This window comes from Tachypleus tridentatus, chromosome 10 (assembly GCF_004210375.1).
Source record: "Tachypleus tridentatus isolate NWPU-2018 chromosome 10, ASM421037v1, whole genome shotgun sequence".
NCBI classification, from domain to species: Eukaryota; Metazoa; Arthropoda; class Merostomata; order Xiphosura; family Limulidae; genus Tachypleus; species Tachypleus tridentatus.
Window position 1 is genome coordinate 190,097,979 of NC_134834.1, and position 27,166 is coordinate 190,125,144.

A 27,166-nucleotide genomic window follows, 5' to 3' on the forward strand; every position below is an offset into this window, starting at 1 on the left:
AAGGTGGAAGATGGAGCAGAAGTGCTGAATACCCAGCAAAAGCTTTCACAGAGAGTATCAGCGATGCTCTGGGCATCAGCTACTTCCTGGTCATCAGAGAGCAAGATTGAAAGTGGGGCAGAATTATACTTCTCACTGACCTTTTGAATCTTGTAGCATATGACTTTGGAACTGGTGGTAGAAGAGATGCTTATTATGAACTTATTCCAAGATTCCTTCTGGCTTTGGTTGTCTTACCTGCTGAGCATGTGCATGGGCTTGCTGGAAAGCAATGTGGTTCAAGGGTGTGAGATATCTACAAAAGGTATCCCAGGCCTGTTTTTGAGCCTTCCATGCCATGTGGCAAGAAGGATTCCACCATGGATGAGGATATCATGGAAAACATGTAGAGACTTCAAGAATACATTGAGCAGCTGTCTGTATAATACATTCAGTCACTGCTTCCACACAGTAACTGTTGATGGCATACAGATGATGGCAGGATTAATTCCTCCAAGAGCAGTGAAAGAGGACCAAGTGGTTAATCAAGCTCCCACCAGAGTGCACTGGTCAGGTGGAATCAACCACAGCTAGTCTCTCTCAAAATAATAGGAATATTATCACTGCCTTCATGAAAAGTGACAATAGTGAAGGGGAGCAAACAGAGATCAACAGCAGTGAAAGACTGACGAGGTGCATAAAAATAAGTATAAGAACCAGAACTGAAAAGAGAAAGGTTGTGATATGAGAGCATACGCTCTATGGAGCAACCCCTTCCATCAATATCAACACCTTCTAAAAGGGGATTAGGTCCATTAAAGTCCCCCAGGATTAAAAAGGAAAATGACAACTGCTAAACGAGAGCATCAAGGTCTGATTGATCATAAGTTTCTTCAGAAAACATGTAGGGAAAACAAACATTGTTGTTACAACCCATGGAAACACAAATGGCTACAGCCTCCAAGAGTGTGTTGAGTGATAAATACAGGATGAGAATGTGCTGATCAACCAACAGTGCCAGCCCTCCATGCACTTGTCCATCACACAACCTGTCATTTCCATAAAAAGAAAACTGCCAAAAGATGACTGTGTCAGCAGGTTTTAAAAATCTCTCCTGTAAAAAAAAGATACATAGGATGGTAAGAAGCAATCAGTGCTTTGATGTCATCCAGATTAGAATGTAAACCTCTATGGTTCCATTGCATCAAAGTGGCCATTTTTATTTATGTGCAAGACAAATTGGGTGGAGAGCCCTTCTGTTTATGATCACGTCATTCTTCTTTATTATCTTTATTCAAGGGAGGTCTATCAACCTGCATCGACCTTGGTTGATTGGGCAGGTCTCTGTCACTGGAAGAAGATTCCAGCAACTGAGAACATGAATGAATAATCATTTTGCATCGTGGGGCAGGAGAAGAAGATGCACCCATAGAAATGACCATACCCAGAACCAAAGGATGTAGATTGTGGGGTTTGCTTGAATGAATGTAAGGGACAGAGATGGGTTTTAACATTGATTTATCGACTTTCTTAACCATGGAGGTCAAAAGACTTTTCATATGGTTTGAGAATAATTCCTTTGTAGGCACAGAGAGATCCATTTGCACTACAACTGTAATAATGGAATGAAGTGCAGCAGCATACATTTGAGATGAAGTGGTGGACAGTAACTTTCCAGCTTCAGGGTAAGTAATGTTTTGAATTGTTTTCAAATGCTGCACCTCTTTTTCTTCCCTCCAGTTGGGGCAAGAACGAAAGTAGGATGAGTGAAAGCCATTAAAATTAAAGCAATGAGGCTCTGTTTCCTATAAGGCATTGTAGTCCTTTCCACCACAATAAGAACATGTCAAAAAACCACGACCATGGCCCAAGTTGACCAGCCAATTGACCCTAGGAAGGCCAACCCAAGGTTTTCATCTACAGGAATTTAAGGCCAAAGTGGTGTGTTAGAGGTGGAACCCTTCACCATCAAGATCCTCTCCTCCTCTTCAGAGGTTGCCATGCACAGCAAACGTGGGTGGATGTTTAGATCCCAGAGGAGGTAAACTGAAAGAACAAAACCTTCTCTGGGAGGTTCCCTCACCACGTACTGAAATCCACACCAAGGGGATGAGAAAGGGAACAACAAAATGTTGGCCCACAGATTCATCACCAAGGAGGGCAAACTGAAAATCACAGGAGTTAAGGATAAGACAGCACAAACTTGATTAATTAATTCCACAAAGAGTAAAGGCCCTCCCTTGTCAGACAACCCAGGAGCAGACATGACAGAATATTTATTGTGTGGTGATGATGGTTGCATGAGCATAAACATTTCTCATCAAGTTACTGCTGTCACATCCTTGACCAATAAGTGAAATACTCAACCTGACTGTATTAGTTTGAAAACTCAGAGCAGCAGTAAATCTTGTGGTAGGTATAACTACCTGAAACTGCAAGCACATAGTGACAAGCCCAAACATGAAGCAAAAGAAAAAACATGAACAAAAATGACTGAAAAGTTGAAAAAAGAACCTTTCACATTTCAAACATGTAAAGAAATATGAGAAATATAATATAAAGGAAAACATTAACAAATCTGAGTAAAAGCAAGTACATCTGTACCGTACTACGGCCAATGAAGAAGTGATTAATGAGTGAAATTGTGTTAAGGAGGCACTGGTTACGATAGGGTTTGTGTCACATTCCTACTGCTTCATAAATCATTTACATGTGAATATGCAGAAGCAGGAAGTGAAAGCATTGAACATTTGCACAGATAGAAGGCAGTAATGACCGAGAAAAGTTACTTTGTAAGACAAGACATATCAAAAAAATAAATAAAAACTATGCAAGGCAGACAACTGGCCTTAAAAAGAAGAACTTCAAAAAAAGTCTGCAATGGAAATGGACATATCACTTGACCGGCTGCTGATCACATAGCAAACTAAGCTGTCTCAACTTTACATGGATAATAAAATCCCTACGTTACTAGCTTCCCCATTTTATCTATCAAAAGCTAGACATTTGAATCTGATCTCAGCTTTTATAATTATCACACCTCACCTTCAGTTAACTTTAGAATACTGCTTTTATGACAATTTTACAATGACATCCATGCCATATCTACACATATCTAGAGTACTAGTGCACTCTCCAATGATATTCTATTCCTTTCTTGCAGTGCCACAAAATATCATATTTAAATGTTAAGCATTTTTTTCTGTTTAACAAGCTATACACCTTCAATGCTTCAGATTTGAAAAATTATGGGAAAAGTAGTAATTTGTTCCTCTTGTTTACTTTGTCCTCAGACTGATAGGATATTATAATCCATGATGATGAGAAAACCCACTTGTAGAGAAAATTATATATTTAAAAACAGCTGGTATGGGTAGAGAAAACACTAGTAGAGGAATGAACAATGTTTTGACCTTCTTTGGTCATCATCAGGTTCACAAAGAAAGGGTTACTGACCAGTAGCTAACCACATGTTTGAAGGTGTTTGTGTAATTGAATGTAGGAATGTAGAGGGTGTGCTTAGATGTTGGATATATTTATTAATATAGGTATAAAGGTGTTCCTTTGTATTGGTTTATTTTGGGCTTGAGTTTTTGTATAAGTAAGGCTTCTTTAATTTTGCTTTTGTTTGTTTCTTTATTTAGTATCTGGGTATTTTCTATGGTTTTGTTGGGTTTATTTGATTTTCAGTGTTGAAAACGTGTGAAGGGGACTTTTTGTGTTCTTTGAATCTGGTTTCCATTTTTCTACTTGTTTCTCCAATATAGAAGTTGTGGCAGTTATCACATTGTATTTTATAAATAATGTTGGTGTGGTGTTTGTCAGTGTAGTTTTTACATAATATAGACTTCAGTTTTGTGCCTGGTTTTTGAATAAATTTGGTATTTACTGGAATGTAATATTTTGTTGCTAGTTTTTGCCAAATGTTGGTTATTTTTCTGCTGATATCAGGAATATATGGTATGCAGCAGTATCTGGTTTCATGATTTTTTAAATTGTGGGGTATATTTACTTCAGTTAGTTGATTTTGCTTTATGTCTAGATGTGTGCATATAATGTTTTCTACAGTTTGTGGAGGAAACTTGTTGATGTTGATGAAGTATTGTTTTATTGTCTAATTTGTCGTTAATTTTATCTGGTGAGCATAGTTTTATGGCTGTGTTTATTTGGTTTCTTAGCATGTTGAGTTTTTGTTTTGTTTCATGTGCTGAGTCCCAAGGAATGTAGAGTCCAGTATGGGTGATCTTTCAGTGGATTTGGATACAGCCTTGAGAAACGTGATTATCCCATAAAGTTAAATTATTATAGTCATTGTTTTCAGTCGCACAATTGATTGTAAAGCCAAACTCAAAATAAAGAGAGTTCATCTTCAAAATGAAAGACCTGCATCTTGTTCCAAAAAACTTTAGGAAAGGAAGTGACATCAAAATAATGATTTATGTATTTGAAGAGCTATTTTCTCTACCCACTTTTCTTTTGCAGAATGCTGCTAATTTATTCTGCACAAACTTAAAACATGGTTTCTTGAAAACAAACTTACTACATTTATTAACCTAACAGTCTTTATTTTCAAAGTATTTTATTATTTAAATATCTCAACAGAAATTCTTTTATAAACATCCATATTGATAACTATATCCATCATACCTGGCATTATACTGACATGTCTGAATGAACTGGTGAGCAATGACACGTGTTCAGAAGATATAATATCTGAATTAGGAATTTCAATGTCTGGATCAAGGATCATAGCAGCATCATAGTTCCCAGTTTTCAATAAAATGTCTAAAAATGTTTTAAAAGCATTTGGACCCCTTCGAGGCAGATCTAACATTAACTTGTGCTTACGGTCAGTATCTGTATTTTCTGCCTGTAAAAAAATAAATAAATAAATAAATAAAAAAGATAACCTAATGTACAACTGTACTCAGAGCAGTTTCCTGAAAGCTTAGTTTATATGGTTACAACATCATGAAATTTAAAATTTATTCATGTTACCAGCATTTAATTTTCAAATACTCTTAGGGAAACAAACACTTAAAATGTTTACAAAAATAAATGTTCACCCATATAACAGTATTACATATTAATATAAATAACACTCCACAAAAACAGTCATTCTTTCATATGTACGTGCAATATGTACTCACATTCTTTTCATCTGTTTATTAACAGATGTACGTTTATGTACTTCTTATTACGATATGTTTCTTCATAACATTTACTGTCAATCTTGGAAAACAAACACTGGTACCATTTCATGCCCAATTACTACAAAGGGCCTAACAGTTTCAATGATCCAAGTTATGCTCATAGCTTATTAACCATGTCATGATGGGTCACAGGTCAAAGGCCATGTCATCTCATTTGTTGACTTGCATTCAAAATTTTATTAAACTACCAATTTATGAATTAACAGCAATATGCATGGTAACAAAATGTAATTATAATTCAAATTTTAGTATTATATATTAGTTAATTTATGAATTTAAAACTACATACTAAAATAACAAACCTAACTATTAATTTTTTGAGAGACACGTAGTATGTTGAATGTAGCACTGGTTGAAATTAGATGTTTGTGATTTTGACATATTTATTCCATGGTTTCACACAAATTAAAAACTTAAGTTACCAATACTGACAAGTTAAAACATAAAATAAGAACCTCATAACTGTCCTACATGTCAATATATTGCTTACATACTGAATCAAACACAGTGGTTTGGCTCGCCTCTAATTTTGGAAACAATCCTTTCTATATACTTATTTGAGTATAAGACATGTAAATAACCATCTGAAAACTCAGAATATCCACAGAGTCGCTTTCTCAGCCCTTTTAACTTGCTTGGAAGCCATCTTGTTCTTTCAAACCAAGATTTCAAGCAGGTAAGTTGTGTCTGCTCAAAAGTACATTTTGTAGACAAAATTGAGCTAAGTTACCAAGCTTCATAAATAAGGGGAATTCTATGGTATCAGTATAGTTATCCTAGATTTTTGGTTATTTCAAATGTATGTATATAAAGTCTAAAACAGAATTTCTCATCCTCCATATGCAAAATTCGAAAAGGCTTAGCAACCTAAAGCAAGAAGCAAACTCGTACAAAGGTCATCGTAACTAGAAGATATAATTGTTTGCTACACTTGTTTATTTACTATTCTACATCATAATAAAAACCACTTCAATAACTTATTTGTAAATAGTAATAATCTATATACATACATAAAGTATAGTAATTGAAATGTGACTGTCATGTACCAAATAATAATCCACTAAAGCACAGCCAAGACAAGTCACTTTGTAAAGACTGAAGGTCAGTTTTATGTTACTGAATGTGGCGTTTAGTGACACGAGTGCACATGCACCACATCAATGCAAGTTCTGTAATGTTAACCAAACACAAGTGGACATATTAAATATATAAATGTATAACATTGATATTTAATATACTTAGAATAAACATTTGTATTTTTTGTATTATGATTTCCAGTAATTCTAAAACAAAAAAAGCATAATTTATATTTAGTTCCTAATTTTGTTATGGCAGTTAAGAGGTCAATAAAATTGACAGACCCCATCTAATTAGGATAGAGAAAAAAAAACATTTGAAATGTATTTAGAAGGTTTTAGAAGTTACATAAATAATATCCAAGAACTTTGGGATGAAGAATAGTTTTTTCAGGTGTAACATGAAAATCACTTCACACTTGGACTAGTAATGAAACAGTCTTGGTATTTTCGCAACCAACATTGAGTAAAAATATTTCATTAAAAAGATGTGATTTTTTGTGTACAACGACTTTCAATCTTTACTAAAAGTCTACCAAATTTTGTCACATACTGAATCAAAAGTTATAGTATAAATATTTAAATTTTGTATATTACACTAAGCCTTTCTTGAAATGGTTTAAAAACCCAATATACATTAAATAAATAGAAAAAAATATTTTGTAAATCAAAATTGTGAATAACAAAAAATTCAAACAAAGTCCAAAATGTGAAAGAAAATGTGCATACAGTAGCTCATAACATCTGAATACTGAAACCAAAATTCTTTACACATTTCCAGAAATGTACAAATAACTGTCGGGACAACTGACAGTGCATTTAAATTACTATTACTGGTTTCTGCTTTTGAAACTTGTAAACTAAACAGAAGTCATTAAATTTATTTAACGGATGAGGAAAATAATCAATTAAAACCAACAGTGTTAATTTTAAAGTCCAGTTATAAAATAATTACATTATTTTTACCCCTTAAATAATTGTTAGATCAGCACAAAAATGAAACAAGTAATTTTAAAAGATTTCCCTACTGGAATTTGCAGCTGAGAAAGTAAACTAATTATTCATGTTGTGAAACTCAAAACACAGAAAATGCTTAAACCCAGTCTAATAAAACAAAAATTAAATGGTCCATTGATCATATACTTACTGGCGTTTCATCATCTGCAATTAGTTTTACACTTTTCAAAATGAACAAACAACATTCAAATTCTTTATATCAAATTGGCATTTTGAAAGATATGTTTATAAATTTAATCAGGGCTGTAGAAAGTATTTTATTTCTTTTATGTATAATTTCAGTAAATGGCATGGAAATGTCCTAATTAAATAAGCTATTGTAAATATATAATTATGAACAAAATTATACAATTTACAAGCATACTTTCCAAAGTTTGCAAACATGCTATATGTGAATTTTATCTTTAATAAATGTACACAGGATAATATATATTGAAGTACTACATACAAACACACACACAGTCAGGGGAATCTGAAAAAAAAAATCATACAGTTTGTCAATGAGCTCAATAGCATTTTAAAATGTTTTTTAACCCTAAAACTTAAGTTGAGCTTCAAGACAGACCTTGTTTATGCAGTAAAAATGTTTTACAGTAATTAATAAAACAAACATCTTTTATTATTTCATTTCTCAATTTTTTTTTATGAAAAACCATCAAACATAATTTAGCACATAATTCTTAACAGTCTGTTACTTCAACTAAACTTACCAATATGTCTTCCATCATGTGTTCTGTAAAAACACGTTCCTCCAACAATAAAGGAACAATTTCATCAAGACTTATGAGCTCACTTAATTTTACAAAATTTGACTGCAGGATCTTTCTGTGATCTGGATCCATTTGTTTCAATCACTGTGCAAATAAATAAAAATCCAGAAAACCAAATTGGTTTTAATTTTTATCAAAATAAAACACATAATTTCAACCATAGAAAGATAATAGCAATAATGGAGGTCTGATTCATGCTAAATGTGTAATCCTAGCTTTTGTAGACTAAACTTCCAATAATCTTAAAAACATGACAGTAATCATCTCTTTACAAATATCTTTTAACTGTGCCACACCAAGACAGTAGAAACCATTCTCTATAATAAAATAAGAAAATTATGTTTCCAGCTTTAATACATTATTACACAAGTGCAACTTAAACCAAATAAGATTCAATACTTCAAACATTTACTGATTAAACCTAATACGAGTTCTTCAACTGGATGTCCACCAGATAACCCCATATTGGCGAATGAATGTTAACAATAATTCCAAATTTAATGTGTATCGGCATGACAAGCTTCTAATATTGTGTATAAACCCATTTCTTGTGAGAACAAAATCAGATGTGTTACAAGATTATTTGAATAAAAATGAGTCTGCAAGTTGACAATGTCATCTGACTTTGACAAAGTGCAAGATAATGTTCATGTGAGAATAAAAATACATTTGTCCATCACACAATTTGCAGAGTGCATTTGCACAACCTGTAAATCCCCCTGAATGCATTTCTACAGTTTTGTCAGTATCTCAGTATAATGCATCTCCTCTATCATAAACTGTCACTAAACCAATGTTGGGTAAAATCAACAGTTATACTCTGACATCACATACATAACACACAATTGAATGGCACTTTATAAAAGATTATGGTATGCTTGCTTTGTTCTTCACCCATGTACAAAGGTTTAACCCTGAAGTTACCAATTACAATAATTTACACTTGTAACAGTGATTCATGAGAAAGACATTTCATAATCAGTTAACAAATTGGGAAAATAAATGGGATTTATCTCCACTAATTTAAAGCAATAGATACGAGAAACCTTAAACTATAATTATGAGTGTTCATTTCATACATATACACTGTGATACCATAATTAATATAAACATATTAACAAGTTACTTTATTGTCACTAACCGACAACTCATCTATCTGTATATATGCAATTACAAAACTTTGTTTTCAGTTCTTCCTAAATAAGTCTCAGTTTGAAAATTTTCTGTATGAACACTTTCAAAAAGTAAATACCAAGCAGTTTTTCTGTAATGGAAACAAAACAGCTGGTTTAATACTCCTGATAAGAATTACTCTAAACAACAGATGTTTTCACATTCTTCCAAGTTTGATTATTAAAGATTTTAAGTCAGAAGTTTTTGATAATTCTTTTTTCTTACCTCTTTGTCAAACTTATTGCTTAAGACCATTTATAATATTTTAAAGGTTGATGAGGCTTAGAAATTGGTAAATACAATTTCAAATTAAATGCAAACAGGTTTAGTCACACAAAGTCTACTCTTACAAGCAATTATTTCCACTTAATTAACAATGTCCAGGTAATATAAAGGAAGGTACATTAAATGAAGCATGATTAGACAGAGTACAGGAACTGTCATGGCTTAGACAATAAGTTGGCAAAACCACTGTTACGTTTACTGCATGAGCACTACAATATAATGTGTTGTTTCTTTTAGAACAAAGTCATATTGGACTATTTGCTGTGAGTACTGCAAAATAAAAAATCAAATCCTTGAGTTTACACTTCCCAGTATGTAAATTTAACACTGGCTTAGGAGGTTACTAGTTTGTACTTGGATAGATGTAATAACTTTAGAGCAAATTATTCTAGATTTACTATCACATGACTTGAAATTGATTTTTAAAACAATCAGAAATCAGCCACTGAATTCTGACACTACCCAGCATATTGCCTTGTTATAAAACAGCAAAAATACCAAACTAAAGACCAAAATAAGGCCTACAATAATGGAAATTGTAAACTTATGAATCTATACCACAAATAATGGAAGCTAACTTCTGACGAATTTTACTATTTTAATTAAACAACCATATCAAGAATTAAACCCCCCCAAAAAAAAAAAAATTATTAACATTTAGCCTAAAAATTACACACTCATATTTTTTATTTTACCATCCAAAATACCCGTTATTTAAAGCTTTTTTTGTTTGTTTTAATAACATGGATCTAGATGACGCTTAGCATACCCACATTACTTGAATGGCAAAACTAAATATACATCTATCTTTATTATCACAGTATTAATATGATTAAGATGTATAAATAACGAATAAAAAAACTGGAAAACAAGTGTTATCAGAATTTCTAAAAACAAATTCAATAACACCTCTAATTTTCTACAAATATTAAACAAGAGATTTAAATATTAAAGACAAAAATTCAAAGTACATTTACAAAATAAATCTGTTAATGCTATATTGAACTTGAAACATTGACTATTGAATTTAATTTTCAATTTAGCCTAAGCGCTATCGTTATTGTCTCTTTTATAAAAAAAAAAAAACACTTTCGTGAAGGATATTAGTCATGGCTTTTTGTATAATTAAATAAATATAGCAATATTTCGACCGCCACTTGATAACAACAAGATTTTGGTTTTCCCACTGAGTATTCATCTAAATTCTAAAAGTAAAACAGATACAGAGATCAACTTACTTCACTCAAATAATGAAATATAATAATAAAACTTAAAGGATTACACTTTACATGTATCCGTTCAACATACCGAAATAAATAAAAACGGAAATAAAATAATAACATATAATGGAAGCAAAACTAATCTTCTTGTAATCAAACCATTTGTAGTATAATACTCTCATCCAACTACTAAACTGAAAATATGTGATCCACAATATTACATCGTGGGCTGCGAGTTCAAAAGAAGCGTCACCAAAAAAGATAAAACGATATTTTTTTCTGATGATATTTTTCAATGTTACGAGTTAATTGCAAAAAAGTTAGAAAATATATAAATAAGCCCTACGGTATTTAATTCACACGTTTTAAAAATAATTATATATATTTTTAATTTTAGTGTAAAGCTACATAATGGGTTACCTACAATTTGTTCCCCGCGAGGAATCAAACCTCAAATACTATCGTTGAAAATTCATAAAATTGATGACCATCTCCTGGTGAACAATGAACAAAATATTACTAAAATTAGTACATTACCTGAACATGATCAATTAAGTGAGAAAAATAATTTTTATTGGATACCTTTAAAAGGCCCAACATGGCCAAGTAATGAAGGCACTTGACTCATAATCTTTGGGTCGCCGGTTCGAATCCCCGTCACACCAAACATACTCGCCCTTTCAGCCATGGGGGCATTATAATGTGACGGTCAATCCCACTATTCGTTGGTATAATAGTAACCCAAGAGTTGGCGGTGGGTGGTGATGACTAGCTGCCTTCCCTCTGCTCTTACACTGCAAAATGAGAGACGGCTAGCGTAGACAGCTCTCGTGTAGCTTTGCGCGAAATTCAAAAACAATACATTCAAAGCTAAAATATATGTGAAAAATAATATAAAAGTTAAACGATAAACTGTTACTAATCTCAAACACATTTAACATGGACATTTAAACACATGTGGTATATAGATTTAATATATACAATCAAATATATTGTAATTGTTGATTGATCCTCGTCAAAAAAACATTATCAAACAGCAATAAAAAAAATTACAGAAACCAAATAAGCATAAAAAAAAAGATGGTTAAAGAAGGCAAGTGTAAATAGAAAAACTTCTAATAAGATATATTATTTAATATGGTAAATTAAACTTATTTTACGTACAATTTCAAAAGTATAAATCTTCAAAGCTCCAAACAGTTATGTAAAAATAAAATGTTTAACGAAAAATTATATGACAATTTAAATATCAGACATGGCTGCTACGATTATAAATATAGGCCTGGCCTAGTGTTTAAAGTGATTAACTTATGGGATCGCATCCCGTCACACCGAAGATTCTGAGTCTATAAACCGTGGGTGCGTTATAATGTAACGATCAATCCTATTATTCATAGAGTAGTCCAATAAATAGCGGGGAGTAGTGTTTATTAGCTATCTTCCCCTCTAGCTAAACTAGGGACAGTTTGTTTGTTTGTTTTGAATTTCGCACAAAACTACACGAGGGCTATCTGCGCTAGCCGTCCCTAATTTTGCAGTGTGGGACCAGAGAGAAGGCAGATACTCATCATCACTCACCGCCAACTCTTGGGCTACTCTTTTACCAACGAATAGTGGGATTGACTGCACATTATAACGTCACCCACGGCTGAAAGAGCGAGCATGTTTGCAGAAAAGGACAACTCGACAGAAAGGCACATGTAACATAAATACATTTGTGTATTTTGAGCATGCAATATAACTTAATACTTATGAAATAATGGGTTGACTCATTGTTTTCATTGTTTTTTGAAGTGCTTAAAATATTTTTAAAAAATGTGAACATATAATACTACTTGTCTATTTGTGATTTATGTATCCCACTTTTTTCAGTCACTATTTCAAGCTCCATTTGCAGTTTCAAAGAGTGTTATTCAAGGAGAGTAATATTTTTTACCTCCCTAAATGTTAAAACTGCGATCTTGCAGATTTGGCTTAAATTCCACGCAAAGCTACACGAGGGCTATCTGCACTAGCCGTCCCTAATTCTTGCAGTGTAAAACTAGAGGGAAGGCAGCTAGTCAGCTCTACCCACTGCCAACTCTTGGGCTACTCTTTTACCAATGAATAGTGGGATTCACCATCACATTATAACGCCCCCATGGCTAAAATGGCGAACATGTGTAGTGCGATGCGGATTCGAACCCGCGACCCTCAAATTACAAGTTGAGTACCTTAACCACCTACTCATGCCGGGCTGATCGTAGCTAACTTTGTCTCCTATATTTTTCTTGGGCTCTCGAGGACCCCAGACCTAAATTGTCTGTACCCAACCTCATAAGTTCTCACCCTTTATTTTAATTACTACTTGCGTTATGTAAACTGGGTAAGAAAACCAAAGTGATAAAACATTACACACGACTTAACGGTTTTCGAACAGAAAGAATATATATATGCTTTGTAAACTATTGTAACAGAAAATTCTATCCTGTGAAAATCAGCCTTAAAGTTACTGCATACAGATTTTTTGTTCAGTTTGTTAGATATCACAAGCCTAATGGCAGCATTATTTCAAAACTAACAAATTACGGTCATAAAACGATCTTTTCGTTTTGTACAGCGGTCTCCAAACCCGGTGTAAGGTGTAAAATTATCCATGTTTAATAAGACACGTCATAATTTCCAAAATACCATTTACACTATTCCAGAGGTGTCGCTAAGTCCTTTAAGAATTCCTGCCCATGAGCGAGTGAAATTTTGATGTGTCAATACGATGTTGATCATGTTTCTTTTTATTATGATTTTTTTAAGACACCAGTTGTAAATTTGGGGTATTGTCAGATATAAACGGGGCTGGAGCCCGTGTGGTAGAAACTAGGGACGTATAGCACTAATCTAATAAGTGCACTTATTACATGGTCTAATAAGTCTTGAAAGTTATTTTCATTAATTTCGACAACTCTCTAGGCAAAACTGTGATAGATCCTGTCATGGAATATCTCAATTTATCGATATGTTTCAGGATGAAGCCATAGTGAGCTATCTGCTGTATCCACTAGGGAGAATCGAACTGAAATGGTCTTAGTATGAGTATTTTAATGTTCGTTAATAACTTTGTGTGGTATTTCAGTGTAATGAAAAATTATGAAATAAGCATACTTTATACGAGGCTGTATGAGCGTATTTATTTTCTTTACAATTATTATTATAAGTTTTCACACTGTATGCTATTCATAAATTACACGTGTGATTAACGAATTTCACAATATTATTTTACATGAAAATGTCAAACACAGTTGAAGGGCAAGTGAAAATTGTTTGCATGGGTGGAAAAATTTGTGTGTTTCGTCAAACCTTGAGCAATGTACATTTAATTGTTAGGCAAAATTTATCTATTTCAGATTAGAGACCTGGCACGGTCTGGTGGTTAGGACACTTAACTCAGAATATGAGGGCCGCGGTACAAAAAACAGGCGTCGAGCATGTATGCCCTTTCAGCCATTGTAGAAATATTATATGATGGTCTGTCCCATTATTCATTGATAAAAGAATAATCCAACAGGTGGCGGTGGTTTGTAATGGTCAGTTGTCTTCCTCATAGGCGAGAATTCAAAGTTAGGGCAAGCAGTAGCTAAGTACCTTTGTCTTAAAACAAAGAGTAGTTTAGACTACTATTATTTTCAAAAAATATAAACATATCTCAACGACACTCACTGTCTTTACCTGCTGGAATTCATTGTTACACGACCTCCAAGGACTTGTATAAGAGGATGGTGAGAGATTGTTTTGTTTGTTTTTCAATTTCGCGCAAAGCTACTCAAGGGCTATCTGCGCTAGTTGTCCCTAATTTAGCAGTGTGAGACGAGAGGGAAGACAGCTAATTATCACCACCCACCGCCAACTCTTGCGCTACTCTTTTATCAACTTTTGACAGTCACATTATAACGTCCCCACGGCTGAAAGGGCGAGCATGTTTGGTGCGACGGGGATTCGATCCCGCGATCATCAGATTACGAGTCGAACGCTTTACCCACCGAGCCATGCCGGGCCTTATTAAGGCATATCGCAAAATTTCATATGAAAAGCTTATTCGTTTAGTTTTCTAATAAAGAAAACTGCGGTAATTATATTAATTTTTTAGTATGTGTAAGCAATTTGATCGTATGCATGTGTCCATAGATTTTTAACACATTACACATTTGTGTATAACCGGATTTATTTATACAAGATTAATTACGTTAATTAGATACCGAAATGATAGCTTTCCAGTAATTTTCTTAATATTTTTTTCTCGAAATTAATACATAAAATGCCTCTAGTTTCTTTTTAAACACAACTTTATTTGTTAGCGTGTTAATAAGACGGAACCTGTAAATAAGTTTTATACAAATTAACGGAAAACTTTATTAAAGTAAAGCTGTGGGTTGTGAACCCAAATGCGTTAAAATCAAAATATTTGTTAATACACGAAATTCAGATTTTAATGTCAGCTTTCTTCTAAAAATCAAACCACAACATCCCTCATACCAGTCTTTGTGTGTGTGTTTATTACTACACAAATTTATATGAAAATCAAACCACAACATCCCTCATACCAGTCTTTGTGTGTGTGTGTTTATTACAACACATATTTATATGAAAATCAAACCACAACATCCCTCATACCAGTCTTTGTGTGTGTGTGTTTATTACTACACAAATTTATATGAAAATCAAACCACAACATCACTCATACCAGTCTTTTGTGTGTGTGTTTATTACAACACATATTTATATGAAAATCAAACCACAACATCCCTCATACCAGTCTTTGTGTGTGTGTGTTTATTACTACACAAATTTATATGAAAATCAAACCACAACATCCCTCATACCAGTCTTTGTGTGTGTGTGTTTATTACTACACAAATTTATATGAAAATCAAACCACAACATCCCTCATACCAGTCTTTGTGTGTGTGTGTGTTTATTACAACACATATTTATATGAAAATCAAACCACAACATCCCTCATACCAGTCTTTGTGTGTGTGTGTTTATTACTACACAAATTTATATGAAAATCAAACCACAACATCACTCATACCAGTCTTTGTGTGTGTGTTTATTACAACACATATTTATATGAAAATCAAACCACAACATCCCTCATACCAGTCTTTGTGTGTGTGTGTTTATTACTACACAAATTTATATGAAAATCAAACCACAACATCCCTCATACCAGTCTTTGTGTGTGTGTGTTTATTACTACACAAATTTATATGAAAATCAAACCACAACATCCCTCATACCAGTCTTTGTGTGTGTGTGTTTATTACTACACAAATTTATATGAAAATCAAACCACAACATCCCTCATACCAGTCTTTGTGTGTGTGTGTTTATTACTACACAAATTTATATGAAAATCAAACCACAACATCCCTCATACCAGTCTTTGTGTGTGTGTGTTTATTACTACACAAATTTATATGAAAATCAAACCACAACATCCCTCATACCAGTCTTTGTGTGTGTGCTACATGTTGATTTATTGATCTGATCGTAAACCACTACATTAAAACGAAAAGAATTCCAACCAAGCGCCTCATTCAGAGTTCCTCGCTTGAGTTCGAAACCTGCCACGAAGTACCAGTATGTTGTGTACGATATTCATGTAGCAGCTGTGTGTCACGTCCATGATTCGCCAGGCATCGTAAACGTTAGATTACATGTCCGTGATAAGTAACTCGCCGCGTATATACCTAAGACTACATACAGAGTTTGTTTCCATGGCAACTGTCACTGAATAACCTGTCGTCACTTCGTGCAGTTACTGAAATGAGTAATCTAGTGTACACACATACGCACAGAGAGAACTGTTTCTTTTGTTTCTTTTATAACTTAGATGTAAAGCCACACAGAAGCGCGTCTTCGTATAACTGTCTCCACTTTGGAACTTGTAGATAAGAGAGAAGGCAACTAGTCACCAGCACACACCGCCGATACTTCGACTACTGTTGTCTAGAAGACTAGAAGTTTTTGACTTTTTCTCTTACAGTGCGCCCATGGTCGCAAAGTGTGGATCACGCTAACAACTGTGCCACGCCCGGCCGAAAAGAAAGAGAAGAGAAAGGAATTGCATTGAGTCATCACATCTTATTGCAAACTGCGCATATCATTCGTCCTCCTCTGCGATATTACCGCATGTTCAGACGCAAGGGTATCGTAACAACAACGCTTGGAGTTTGTTTTCTGCGTGCAAAATGCAATGTACACATGTTCGCTTTCTCCTTCTTATTTCCCTTTGACGTAGTTTACGGAAAGTGACACACCCATTAGGAGCATCCTTGTACTCCCAGATGCTGATAGCGTTTTTCTTTTGTCACTCATTGCCGCGTAGAACGAGATGTTGCCATGACAACGGTGACGCGTGAAGAACATTTTTTTATCGACTGTCCCACATGCTAGTGTTTTACAAAATCGGTGAATTATTAACAATATTCGCTCGAATTTATCCTGACCTTTGACAGGAAGAACGTACGCGCTTTGAGGTTGTTTAACACAGGCACCAGAAGCCTTTTTTTTTTTAATTTTAATCCGATATACTTCCTATATACATTCCACTGTTCGTTTCTATTTTTACTTGTGCGAAGTCATAAGATAATTCAATTGATTTGCGTTCTGCTTACATTGTACGGTGCCTTGACAGCTTTTCTGAGAGTAAATGTTTTTATAATAGGGATTTATGAACCATTACGAGGCAACGCGTAGGAGTTGCGTTATACATTCTATAATTCATTCCAACCTCTACGAAATACTCATTAAAAAAGAGCGACTCACCAGTTTTTCAGTCTTATTATTAGTTATGATTTCCACTACCATTGTACAGTTTAAGGTTATTTCAGTTACAGAAATCTCCATTTTGCCAAACCCTGGCAATTCGTGTGAACCGAGAACTTGTACCAATGTATCCCATGAGCATCAGTGGGACAGGACTGTCCAGGAAATGAAAACACTTATTAACAAGTCAGGTAAGTCAGGAATTTTTACTTATTACTTTACCTGCTTTTAAAAAAAATGTTTCTATAAAGTTTGGATAATCCCACCTGTGGGTTTTCAGTAAATTTACGGACGTACAATGCAAAAATCTGGAGTTCGATTCCCTGTGATGGACAGAACACACATAATGTACTACGTACAGTGCCAAGTTAAAACAACAACATATTTTCAATTATTTACGTTTGTTTGTTTTGAATTTCGCGCAAAGCTACACGAGGGCTATATGCGCTAGCCGTCCCTAATTTAGCAATGTAAGACAAGAGGGAAGGCAACATGTCATCACCACCACCCATTTCCAACTTTTGGGCTACTCTTTTATCAATGAATGGTGGGACTGATCGTCATACTATAACGTCACCACGGCAGAAATATCAAGCATATTTGGTGTGACGGAGATTCAAACCTGCGACCCTCAGATTGCGAGTCGAGCACCCTAACAACGTGACCATGCCGGATTATTACGTAAGACAAACTGTTAAGTGGTTGTTGTTTTGAAGTTAAGCAAAAAGCTACACGGGTATCGAAACCCGGATTATAACGTTGGAAGTTCGCAGACATACCGTTGTACCACTGGGGGAAGAATCATTATCTTTAGTTCACTTAACGAAAGTGTGTTATTTTTTCCAACAACTACAAGTTTTATTATTTGTGTAATTTCTTAACTAACAATAGGCTTAACTTCACAAATAAAAACATAGCAACAGAAAGTATACGAACTTGCTCGTTTTATCGTAGGTACAGTGTTTTTCTCATCTTACTGTTTCGTTGAAAACACAAAATAAAAAATATACAGTGTTGAACGAACGTACTGGATGAATTAATAGGAAGTTAACAATTAACAATCTCTTGTGCAGTTTTGAAGCCTCACCATATCTGGTTATGCTCTATATGGCTAGCGTTGTTCGTGACAGTAGCCCTGCAAAGAAATTTCCGTCGAAAAGGCGTCATGATCAAAGCACATACCACCTCAATGCTTACGTTCGATAATCCATATAGTATTAAAGAACAATGGTTTTCAGCACAGATTTTAACAGTCTGCTTACACAGAAATCCACAGTCATTGCACCTGAGAACTTGGTCAACACGTCTTCCTATGGAGTAGAATAAATACATGTTTTATACTCCAGCTGCTTGAAACAAGTAACGGTTGAATGGATAGGTAGTGGAAAAAACTTGTGTACATGATATTTATGGCTTTTTAGATGAAGGCCCTTCTTGTTTATGTTGAACACTTAGTCATGTGGATGACTGTTCCCACTAGTTTTGCGCGAAATTCAAAATAAACCAAACCAAAATGTGCAGTTTATATTATTTTCATAAGAAAATACAAACTTTTTTTATGTACATAACTCTTAATGACGTCAAAACTCTCAGAATTTCTAATGATATTCTGTAATGTCCTTAGATTCAATGACTTAGTGCACCTTTATTCGGTGGGCTGAGCAGATAGCCCCATGTGGCTTTGCTATAAGAAAAACACACACACACACGCACCTTTATTCGAGCATGCAAAAAAACTAAAACAAAGCGTTCCATTTTGATATGGTTCGGTGGTGACTCTGAAAACTAATAACACTAACAACACTGCACAACAATGTTTTTTGAAAAGTTTTGCTTCCTGAAAGGTTTTTGCTGATTGTGACAGGTACCTGGTGGTTATGCACAAATATAGTTTTGGTTTTGCTTTCACCACGTAGGAACTCTGAGAAATAGACAATTAACTGTTTACCGACAATAACGTATTTACTTGCGTTTATGTTTCTAATACGCTATTAAGTTCAACATAATTAAAAGTGTTTTGCTCCTGATTTTCGTTTGTATTGAATGTCCAGTGCATCACGTTGCAGTGTCCAACAGTAGTCAGCAAGCATTGACGGATTACAGTTGCCCTGATATCGTTTTTCCGTTGTAGCAATGTCCTGGTGAAACCTTTCACCGTGTTCGTCACTGACAGCACCGATATTTGCGGGGAAGAAGTCTAAATGTGAGTGGAGGAAATGAATCTTGAGTGACATGTTGCACTTCATTGTTTTGTAGGTCTCTTACAGAAACGAATATTTTTGGACACAGCTATAAGAAAAAACATGACAAAACTAAATATTTTGATGAAACGGTACGTGATGGGCAAATTTGGATGTGATTTTCGTGATCAGCGGCCTAAAATCTACAAGGAACACCCAACAGTGTTCAAGAAGCAAAAGCTTTGTTGTGCAGTGTCCAATCAGGTTTCGGTAACCGTGGTGGGCACAACATAGCTAGCCCATTACGTAGCTTTGCACTGATCAGAAAACAAGCAAACTATGCCGATGTAAAAAATTATATATATATACTCTTAAAAAAAAAAAAAAAACCGCAAAAGGCAAAATCTGAGACATATTGTTAACAAGTTTATTCCGGGTAGTTCTGTATGACATGTGTGAAACTTTGCACATTCACTGCTGAACATCCAAAGTCTGCAAAGGCGAAGTCCACGCTCAGTAGTTGAAGTTTAACGTCACTCAACGTCAATAACGAGTATGCCCCCCGTGAGCATCAATAACTGCTTGGCATCTCCTGCCCATGGAAGCGATGAGATGACAAATCACATCCTGTGGAATGGCTGTTCACTCAGCCTGCAAAGCTGCTGCAAGCTGAGGTAGAGTCTGCGGTTGAGGTTGTCGCCGTCGCAGACGTCGGTCCAACTCGTCCCAAAGATGTTCGATGGGGTTTAAATCTGGTGATCTGGAGGGCCGAGGAAGAACGTTGATGTTGTGGTGTCTCAAGAAGACAGTGGTGAGTCGGGCTGTGTGAGGACGGGCGTTGTCATGTTGAAAAACGTCGTTGACGTTCACCATGATGGGTTGCACATGGGGCCTAAGAATCTTGTCGACGGTTGCGTACGGTCTGATTGGAAATCCTACGCAGTCCTGGTATGGTTGAGGCAGTAGACGTCGCAGTGGTGGTCCTATCCCGAAGGTGACGTAACCGGATGTTGCGATCTTGTGCGGGTGTGGTCACACAAGGTCTGCCAGATCGTGGACGGTCACAAGTTGATCCATGTTGTTGATGACGATTCCATAACCTTGTGATGGTGCTTGGGTGGACATTCACAGCTCTGGCAACATCTGATCGAGATTTGCCTTCTTCCAAGCGACCAATGGCGTTGTTGCGTTGTGCTTCAGTCAGTCTTGGCGTAACTGTATTGCGTGTCGGTGGCTTAACACTGAGCTATGGAAACCGAGAACCCGTCACTTTTATAGGGATTTTGCACATGTTGCACTTGCAGAACATGCAGATCTCTCAAACAAATTTATTGGATACGAATGCGTTTTGGCGAAAAATCCGATGTTTTCCTCCGTTTTCAAAGTGCACAACTTTTATTGTCATTTTGGTCTGACAATCAGTGCCTTAACACGTGTAACATCACATACTCTGAGCTTGTTACGTTATTAAATATATTTCTCTTTAAAATAACAAAAATATCCCTTTTGCGTTTCTTTTTTTGAAGAGTATATATGAGGTACTGTTTGTTTGTTTGTTTTTAAGTTTGCGCAAAGCTACACGAGGGTTATCTGTGCTAGCCGTCCCTAATTTAGCAGTGTAAGGAAGGCAACTAGTCATCACCCCCAACCGACAACTCTTTGGATACTCTTTTACCAACGAATAGTGGGATTGATCGTCACTTATAACGCCCCTACGGCTGAAAGGACGAACATGTTTGGTGTAACGGGAATTCGAACCCGCGACCCTCGGATTATGTATGAGTGCCTTAATCATCTGGGCATGCTAGGCCAATATATATAGAAACTATCACGTTCTTATATTGTACATTGGTAATTCTTTATCTTTTGTTTCTCTGTTTTTTTGTCCTTCATTGTTGAATATAAGTCTGGTAAGTATGCTCGAATTGTGAATCCAATGATTCGAGTTCGTGTCTCGTTGCCGCAAAATCCCGTTCCACACTTTACGGCCAAAGGTGCGATATAAGAGCGACAGTCAAATCCTATCATTCAGTCAGCAAAGAGTAACGCAACGTCTGATTAACTGCCTTAGTCCCCCACTTTTATAGCGGTAAATCTACGGATTTACAACGCTAAAATCAGTGGTTCAATTCCTCTCAGTGAACTCAACAGATAGCCCGAAGTGGCTTTGCTATAACAAGACACACACACACATTAACTGCCTTCCTATAGTTCTATATTAAAACAAACAAACCAGGTTTAGAATGACCTTTAATTATATATATTTTGTTGGATAATTTGGTAGAAACTATGTAGCCATAACGAAAAGGAAAATGCCAATCTATGTTTACCACGGAATAGACTGTGCACTTGACTAAAAATACTTTAAAAATTATCGTTGAAAGAAGTTGAAGAAAATTGTGACATTTGTAATTCGAGAATCAAAATTAATTATTATAATTAAGTTTAAAAAATTGTAAAAAAGTCTAATGTGTTAAAATGTCTAGTGTATATTCGAATGATTTAAAACACACAAATTTTAGAACTTGAAAAAAATTTTCTTTAATATGAGATTTGCTGTCGTAAGACAAAAAATGAACTGATACAGTGCTATAGGACAGTATGTATGCGTAAAGGCCCAGCATGCCAAGGTGGTTAAGGCACTCGACTCATAATCCGAGGGTCACGGGTTCGAATCCCCGCCACACCAAATACGCTCGCCCTTTCAGCCGTGGGACGTTATAATGTAACGGTCAATCCCACTATTCGTTGGTAAAAGAGTTGGCAGTGAGTGGTGATGACTAGCTACCTTCCCTCTAGCTCTTACAATGTTAAATTAGGGACAGCTAGCGCAGATAGCCCTCGTGTAGTTTTGCGCGAAATTCAAAACAAACAAACCAAACTATAGATGTAAATACTGATTTGTTTAACGTATAAAAAAGAGTGATATATGCATATCATATAATATCTTTCACCAAGTACCATTTATGCATAAAATAAACATATATCGAATGAATGCATACAAACTTTTAAAGCGTGTAAACGTTTCTTTTACAGGTCAGGTACGTTTATGGAATTCCAACGCTAACATTCAAGGTTCGATCTTCTGCAGTGACCATTGTGTGACTTTAAACTAAAGTAACACATACGTATATTTTTTATAATTTTATTAAAAACATACTTTGGTTACAGGTTCTGTTGTTATGAAAAAAGAAACAATTATAAAGCGACGCACTGCTATGAGGTAAAAGTGATTTTTTTTACATGCCCCCTGGTGGGACTGCAGAAATCTTTGAATTTACAGCTCTAAAATCAGGAATTCAATTCTCGTCGGTGGTCACAGCAGATAGCCCGACGTGGCTTTGCAATAAGAAAATACACCTACATTATTTTACACGTATGAAAGCAGTCATAAATATACGTGATAATTAAATACCAAGAAACATTATTATGAAGAAAAAAAAAAGTTTAATTCCAGTAGGTGGTGTCTCTCTCAAATGAAGAGTTTGATACGATCTATAACTATCAATAACACTTTCTAGTGGTTGATTGTGAAACCCTAGCTTGTTCTTAGGCGACCAAAGATTCTTCAAATGTTAAAATATCTCTTAAAGACCGAACAGTAAACTGGGAAATGTGAGTGAATATGAAAGAACGAAATGTCTTTTTTAGTAGTTCACTACCTACAGGCTGTCTGAAAAGTCTCGAACCACAGCCAACAGAATGTGTTCTAAATGATGTATTTGGAATTCGAAACAAGTTTAGAGACGCTGTTTCCATTCCCTTTGAACCCAGCTGAACATATTTGCCGTTGTAAGTGGTCCGGTGTCGTTATATATAGCACACTGGGATTGTTCTAGCTCAGAATGTAACTTTGAATTATGAATTAGTGAATATACAGCTAGCAACATCACTTCAGCACTGTAAGTGATGTTTCTTTTTTCTCTCTCTAGATGGCGCGCATTAAATTTCACTGGGACCAGCCTTCTCTGCCAGAATAGCAAGATTAACTCGACCTTCTCATGCTATGACAACTCCTTAACCAGTCACTTATCCGAAATTAAGAAAAGCTGCAAATTACAAATGATTTCATACCTTTCAGACATCCTGTACGTAGAACCTATTTTATCATCAGGGAGTTTCGATCAACAAAACGTGATTAAAAACAAAATCCATAAAAAAAGGTATCGAGTTACCATAATTTTCTTGCATCTTAATATCGTAAAATACTAACCTTTTAAGGCCCGGCATGGACAGGTGTGTTAAGGCGTTCGACTCGTAATCTGAGAGTTGCTGGTTCAAATCCCTGTCACACCAAACATGCTCGTCCTTTCAGCCGTGGGAGCGTTATAATGTGACGATCAATCCCATTATTCGTTGGTAAAAGAGTATCCCAAAAGTTGGCGGTGGGTGGTGATGATTAGCTGCCTTCCCTCTAGTCTTACACTGCTAAATTAAGGACGGCCAGCGCTGATAGCCCTCGTGTAACTTTGTACGAAATTCAAAAACAAACAAATCGCTAAATACATAGCAACTACATTTCTTATAGAAATGTAGTAAATCTCAATAGAAAGGAAGCCGTTTCTCTTCCCCCACCAGATTTGTACTAAATTCATGACCCAATCTTGATGGGGGAAGGGTACTGGGGACACGACTAATTATCGTATTTTAAATGACCCAATCTTGACGGGTGAATGGTACTGGGGACACGACTAATTATCGTATTTTAAATGACCCAATCTTGAGGGGGGAAGGGTACTGGAGACACGACTAATTATGGTATTTTAAATAACCCAATCTTGACAAGGTGAAAAATACTGGAGACACGACTAATTATGGTGTTTTAAATGACCCAATCTTAATAGGGTGAAGGGTATGGAGACACGACTAATTATGGTATTTTAAATGACCCAATCTTGACGGGGTGAAGGGTTCTGGAGACACGACTAATTATCGTATTTTAACTTTTCCCGTCGTTCCATGATGAAATTTCTCTAGCAACTAAACTTAGCTGACTTTGAGTAACAGTGATTATAAACTTGATAATAGCTTCATCTAAATTTTAATAGAAAATTATAGTATTGTTTCTTTTGTTTTCACTTGTATTTTTGTTAATTATTAGAATTTGTAAAACATCTTAACTTTTAAGCATTTTATAAGAACAAATTTGTCTGACATGATTCAAAATATACCTACGATACTTATGTAGTTTTAGTCATACCTACACTGTTTTTGTTGTGTAACTGTAATATAGTAAACAAAATATTTTACATTCTTAAATGCAGCACAGAAGCACGACTGTGGACATACAACACTAGAAACCACGTTTCGATACCAATGGTAGGAAAATCACAGATAGCCCATCGTGTAACTTTGTGCTTAACTTGAAAACAAGCAAATACAAAGTTTTTGTAGTTCGTAAATAAAATTATTTATCGTGAAAAAAAGTTTGAATATCACACGTACACGCAAAATTGTACCTTTTAAAGAATAAAACTATATAACGTATCATTTTACATGAAATGGTTTAATGAACATGAAACTGTTACGTAAACCGTTTTTTGGCTGAAATATTATAAACCAATCACTAGATGGCGCTTCATATTTGTCACAGTCTTGACGTGGGCGGCTGGTTCTTCCTGTTAGTTCTGAAGCTAGAACGTTAGTTCGATCTGTTTACGAGGCTACCTATATCTTAGTGGAAGACGGACTGTAGCAGGGACAGGTCCCTGGTATTTGATTGTGGAGTGGAAAACACAAGCGACTATTCAGTTCATACCCATAATCCTCTATAATTTCGTAATCTTTGGAGAGAAACTGATGGTTTCTTCCCTTCGATAACAGTCATCTTAGTATGCTTTATATCAGATAGAGAAGGTGGAAACAAAAGTGCGTTTGGAGCGGATGTTTTTCTCATATTTTGGAATGAGGTTCGATGTGTAACGATATAGAATACTCGTCTGGATGTTTGAACTTCCATTAACGTTTTATTATTTTCATCAAGTGAGTCGAATATTTTTCTCCTTCTAGTTCGTGTTTTTTTTTCCTATAGTACTTAACTGCTATCTCAATATTGAAGTGTTTAAGGGTTAACATTTGTATTTCTTTTCTAACTTTGATTTTTGTTTTTTAGGTTAGTTTCATATATCACGATCATTGTTGGGTTAGCTGTCTTGTTTTCCAGTCTAACGCTCCTGTACATCTCAGTAATGTACTAAAAGACAATACCTTGAAGGAGTTCTTGACCGTTTTACAAGTGTGTCTGTAGAAATATGTAGCACAGTTTGAAAATTTTACCTCGCTATGAGCTAAATCAGAAATAAATTGGAGAAACTTTTGAACGTAATTGATTTTTAAAATTATAAATTTCACTTTACTATTATTGTTAAACTGCCCTACGATAAACCACAAAATATAATAATTCAATCTTCGATCCGACCTGACCTCACCCTACAACCAAGTAGCGAGTAGAGAATAGCCATAAACGGACAGAGTATGATACATCATCAACTAAATCATTTTATAAAAAGAAAGAGAGACTGAAATCGCATTAACGTTTTTTCTTTCTCTGAAACAATGCTAGTTAGCCAGTTTAAACAAATAATCCTGAAATTTTGTTTGTCGTAAGCCGTCGTTGACAAGCAATGATTTGTCACCAAAAATAAGTAAACGTTATACCATATTTCACTAGTTCTCAATCTGTGCCCTGTAGACCTCTGGTGGTTCGTGGAAAGGTTGCATAATTATGTTTGTTTGGAATTAGGAACAAAGTTACAAAATTTGCTATATGTGCTCTGCCCACCAAGGATATCGAAACCCGGATTCTAGTGGTGTGAATCTGAAGACATTGCGGCCCGGCATGGTCAGGTGGTTAAGGCACTCGACTCGTAATTCGAGGGTCGTGGGTTAGAGTCCCGGTCGCACCAAACATGCTCGCCCTTTCAGCCATGGGGGCGTTATAATGTGATGGTCAATCACACTATTCGTTGGTAAAAGAGTAGCCCAAGAGTTGGCGGTGGGTTGTCATGACTAGTTTACTTCCCTCTCGTCTTACATTGCTAAATTTTGGACGGCTAGCGCAGATAGCCAACCCTAGCGTAGCTTTGTGCGAAATTCAAAACAAACAAACAGCATAATTTTGCTTCTGTATTAAACATCAGTAGCTTACCGTATGAGTCTGGCACGGCCAGGTGGTTGGGGTGCTCGACTCGTAATCTGAGGATTGCGGTTTTGAATCCCTGTCGCGTCAAAGATGCTTTTTCAGTCGTGGGGGCGTTATAATGTGACGATCAAACCCATTATTCGTTGGTAAAAGAGTAGCTCAACAGTCGGTGGTGGGTGGTGACGACTTACATTGCTAAATTAGGGACAGCTAGAGGAGGAAGCTCTCGTGCAGCTTTGCACAAAATTGAAAAAAACAAGACAAAAACTTAGTGTATGACGCTATTGTCGCCACAGTGGAGTATTTGT

General features: G+C 35.4%; 2 protein-coding genes across 11 annotated transcripts in view; one reads left to right on the top strand and one right to left on the bottom strand.

The window, feature by feature from the left end:
• The window catches only part of LOC143227827 (caspase-2-like), a 34,029-nt gene extending 22,854 nt beyond the window's left edge, over positions 1–11,175 (bottom strand). For 2 of the 5 annotated variants that reach the window (XM_076459094.1, XM_076459099.1), the window contains exons 1-3: positions 10,752–10,993; positions 7,996–8,139; positions 4,627–4,849 (exon numbers count right to left, since the gene is read on the bottom strand). In XM_076459094.1, coding sequence (XP_076315209.1) covers positions 4,627–4,849; positions 7,996–8,127 — 355 coding nt within the window. In that variant the 5' untranslated portion in view covers positions 8,128–8,139; positions 10,752–10,993. Of the gene's footprint in view, positions 1–4,626; positions 4,850–7,995; positions 8,140–10,751; positions 10,994–11,157 lie in introns of those variants that run through there. The other 3 variants (XM_076459098.1, XM_076459095.1, XM_076459096.1) reach the window with 3 other exon arrangements.
• A 5,217-nt stretch (positions 11,176–16,392) lies between these two features.
• Positions 16,393–27,166, top strand: part of LOC143227829 (kazrin-like) — a 90,787-nt gene continuing 80,013 nt past the window's right edge. For 2 of the 6 annotated variants that reach the window (XM_076459100.1, XM_076459101.1), the window contains exon 1: positions 16,394–17,728. In XM_076459100.1, the coding sequence (XP_076315215.1) occupies positions 17,443–17,728 (286 nt within the window). In that variant the 5' untranslated portion in view covers positions 16,394–17,442. Of the gene's footprint in view, positions 17,729–25,351; positions 25,700–27,166 lie in introns of those variants that run through there. The other 4 variants (XM_076459105.1, XM_076459104.1, XM_076459103.1 and 1 more) reach the window with 3 other exon arrangements.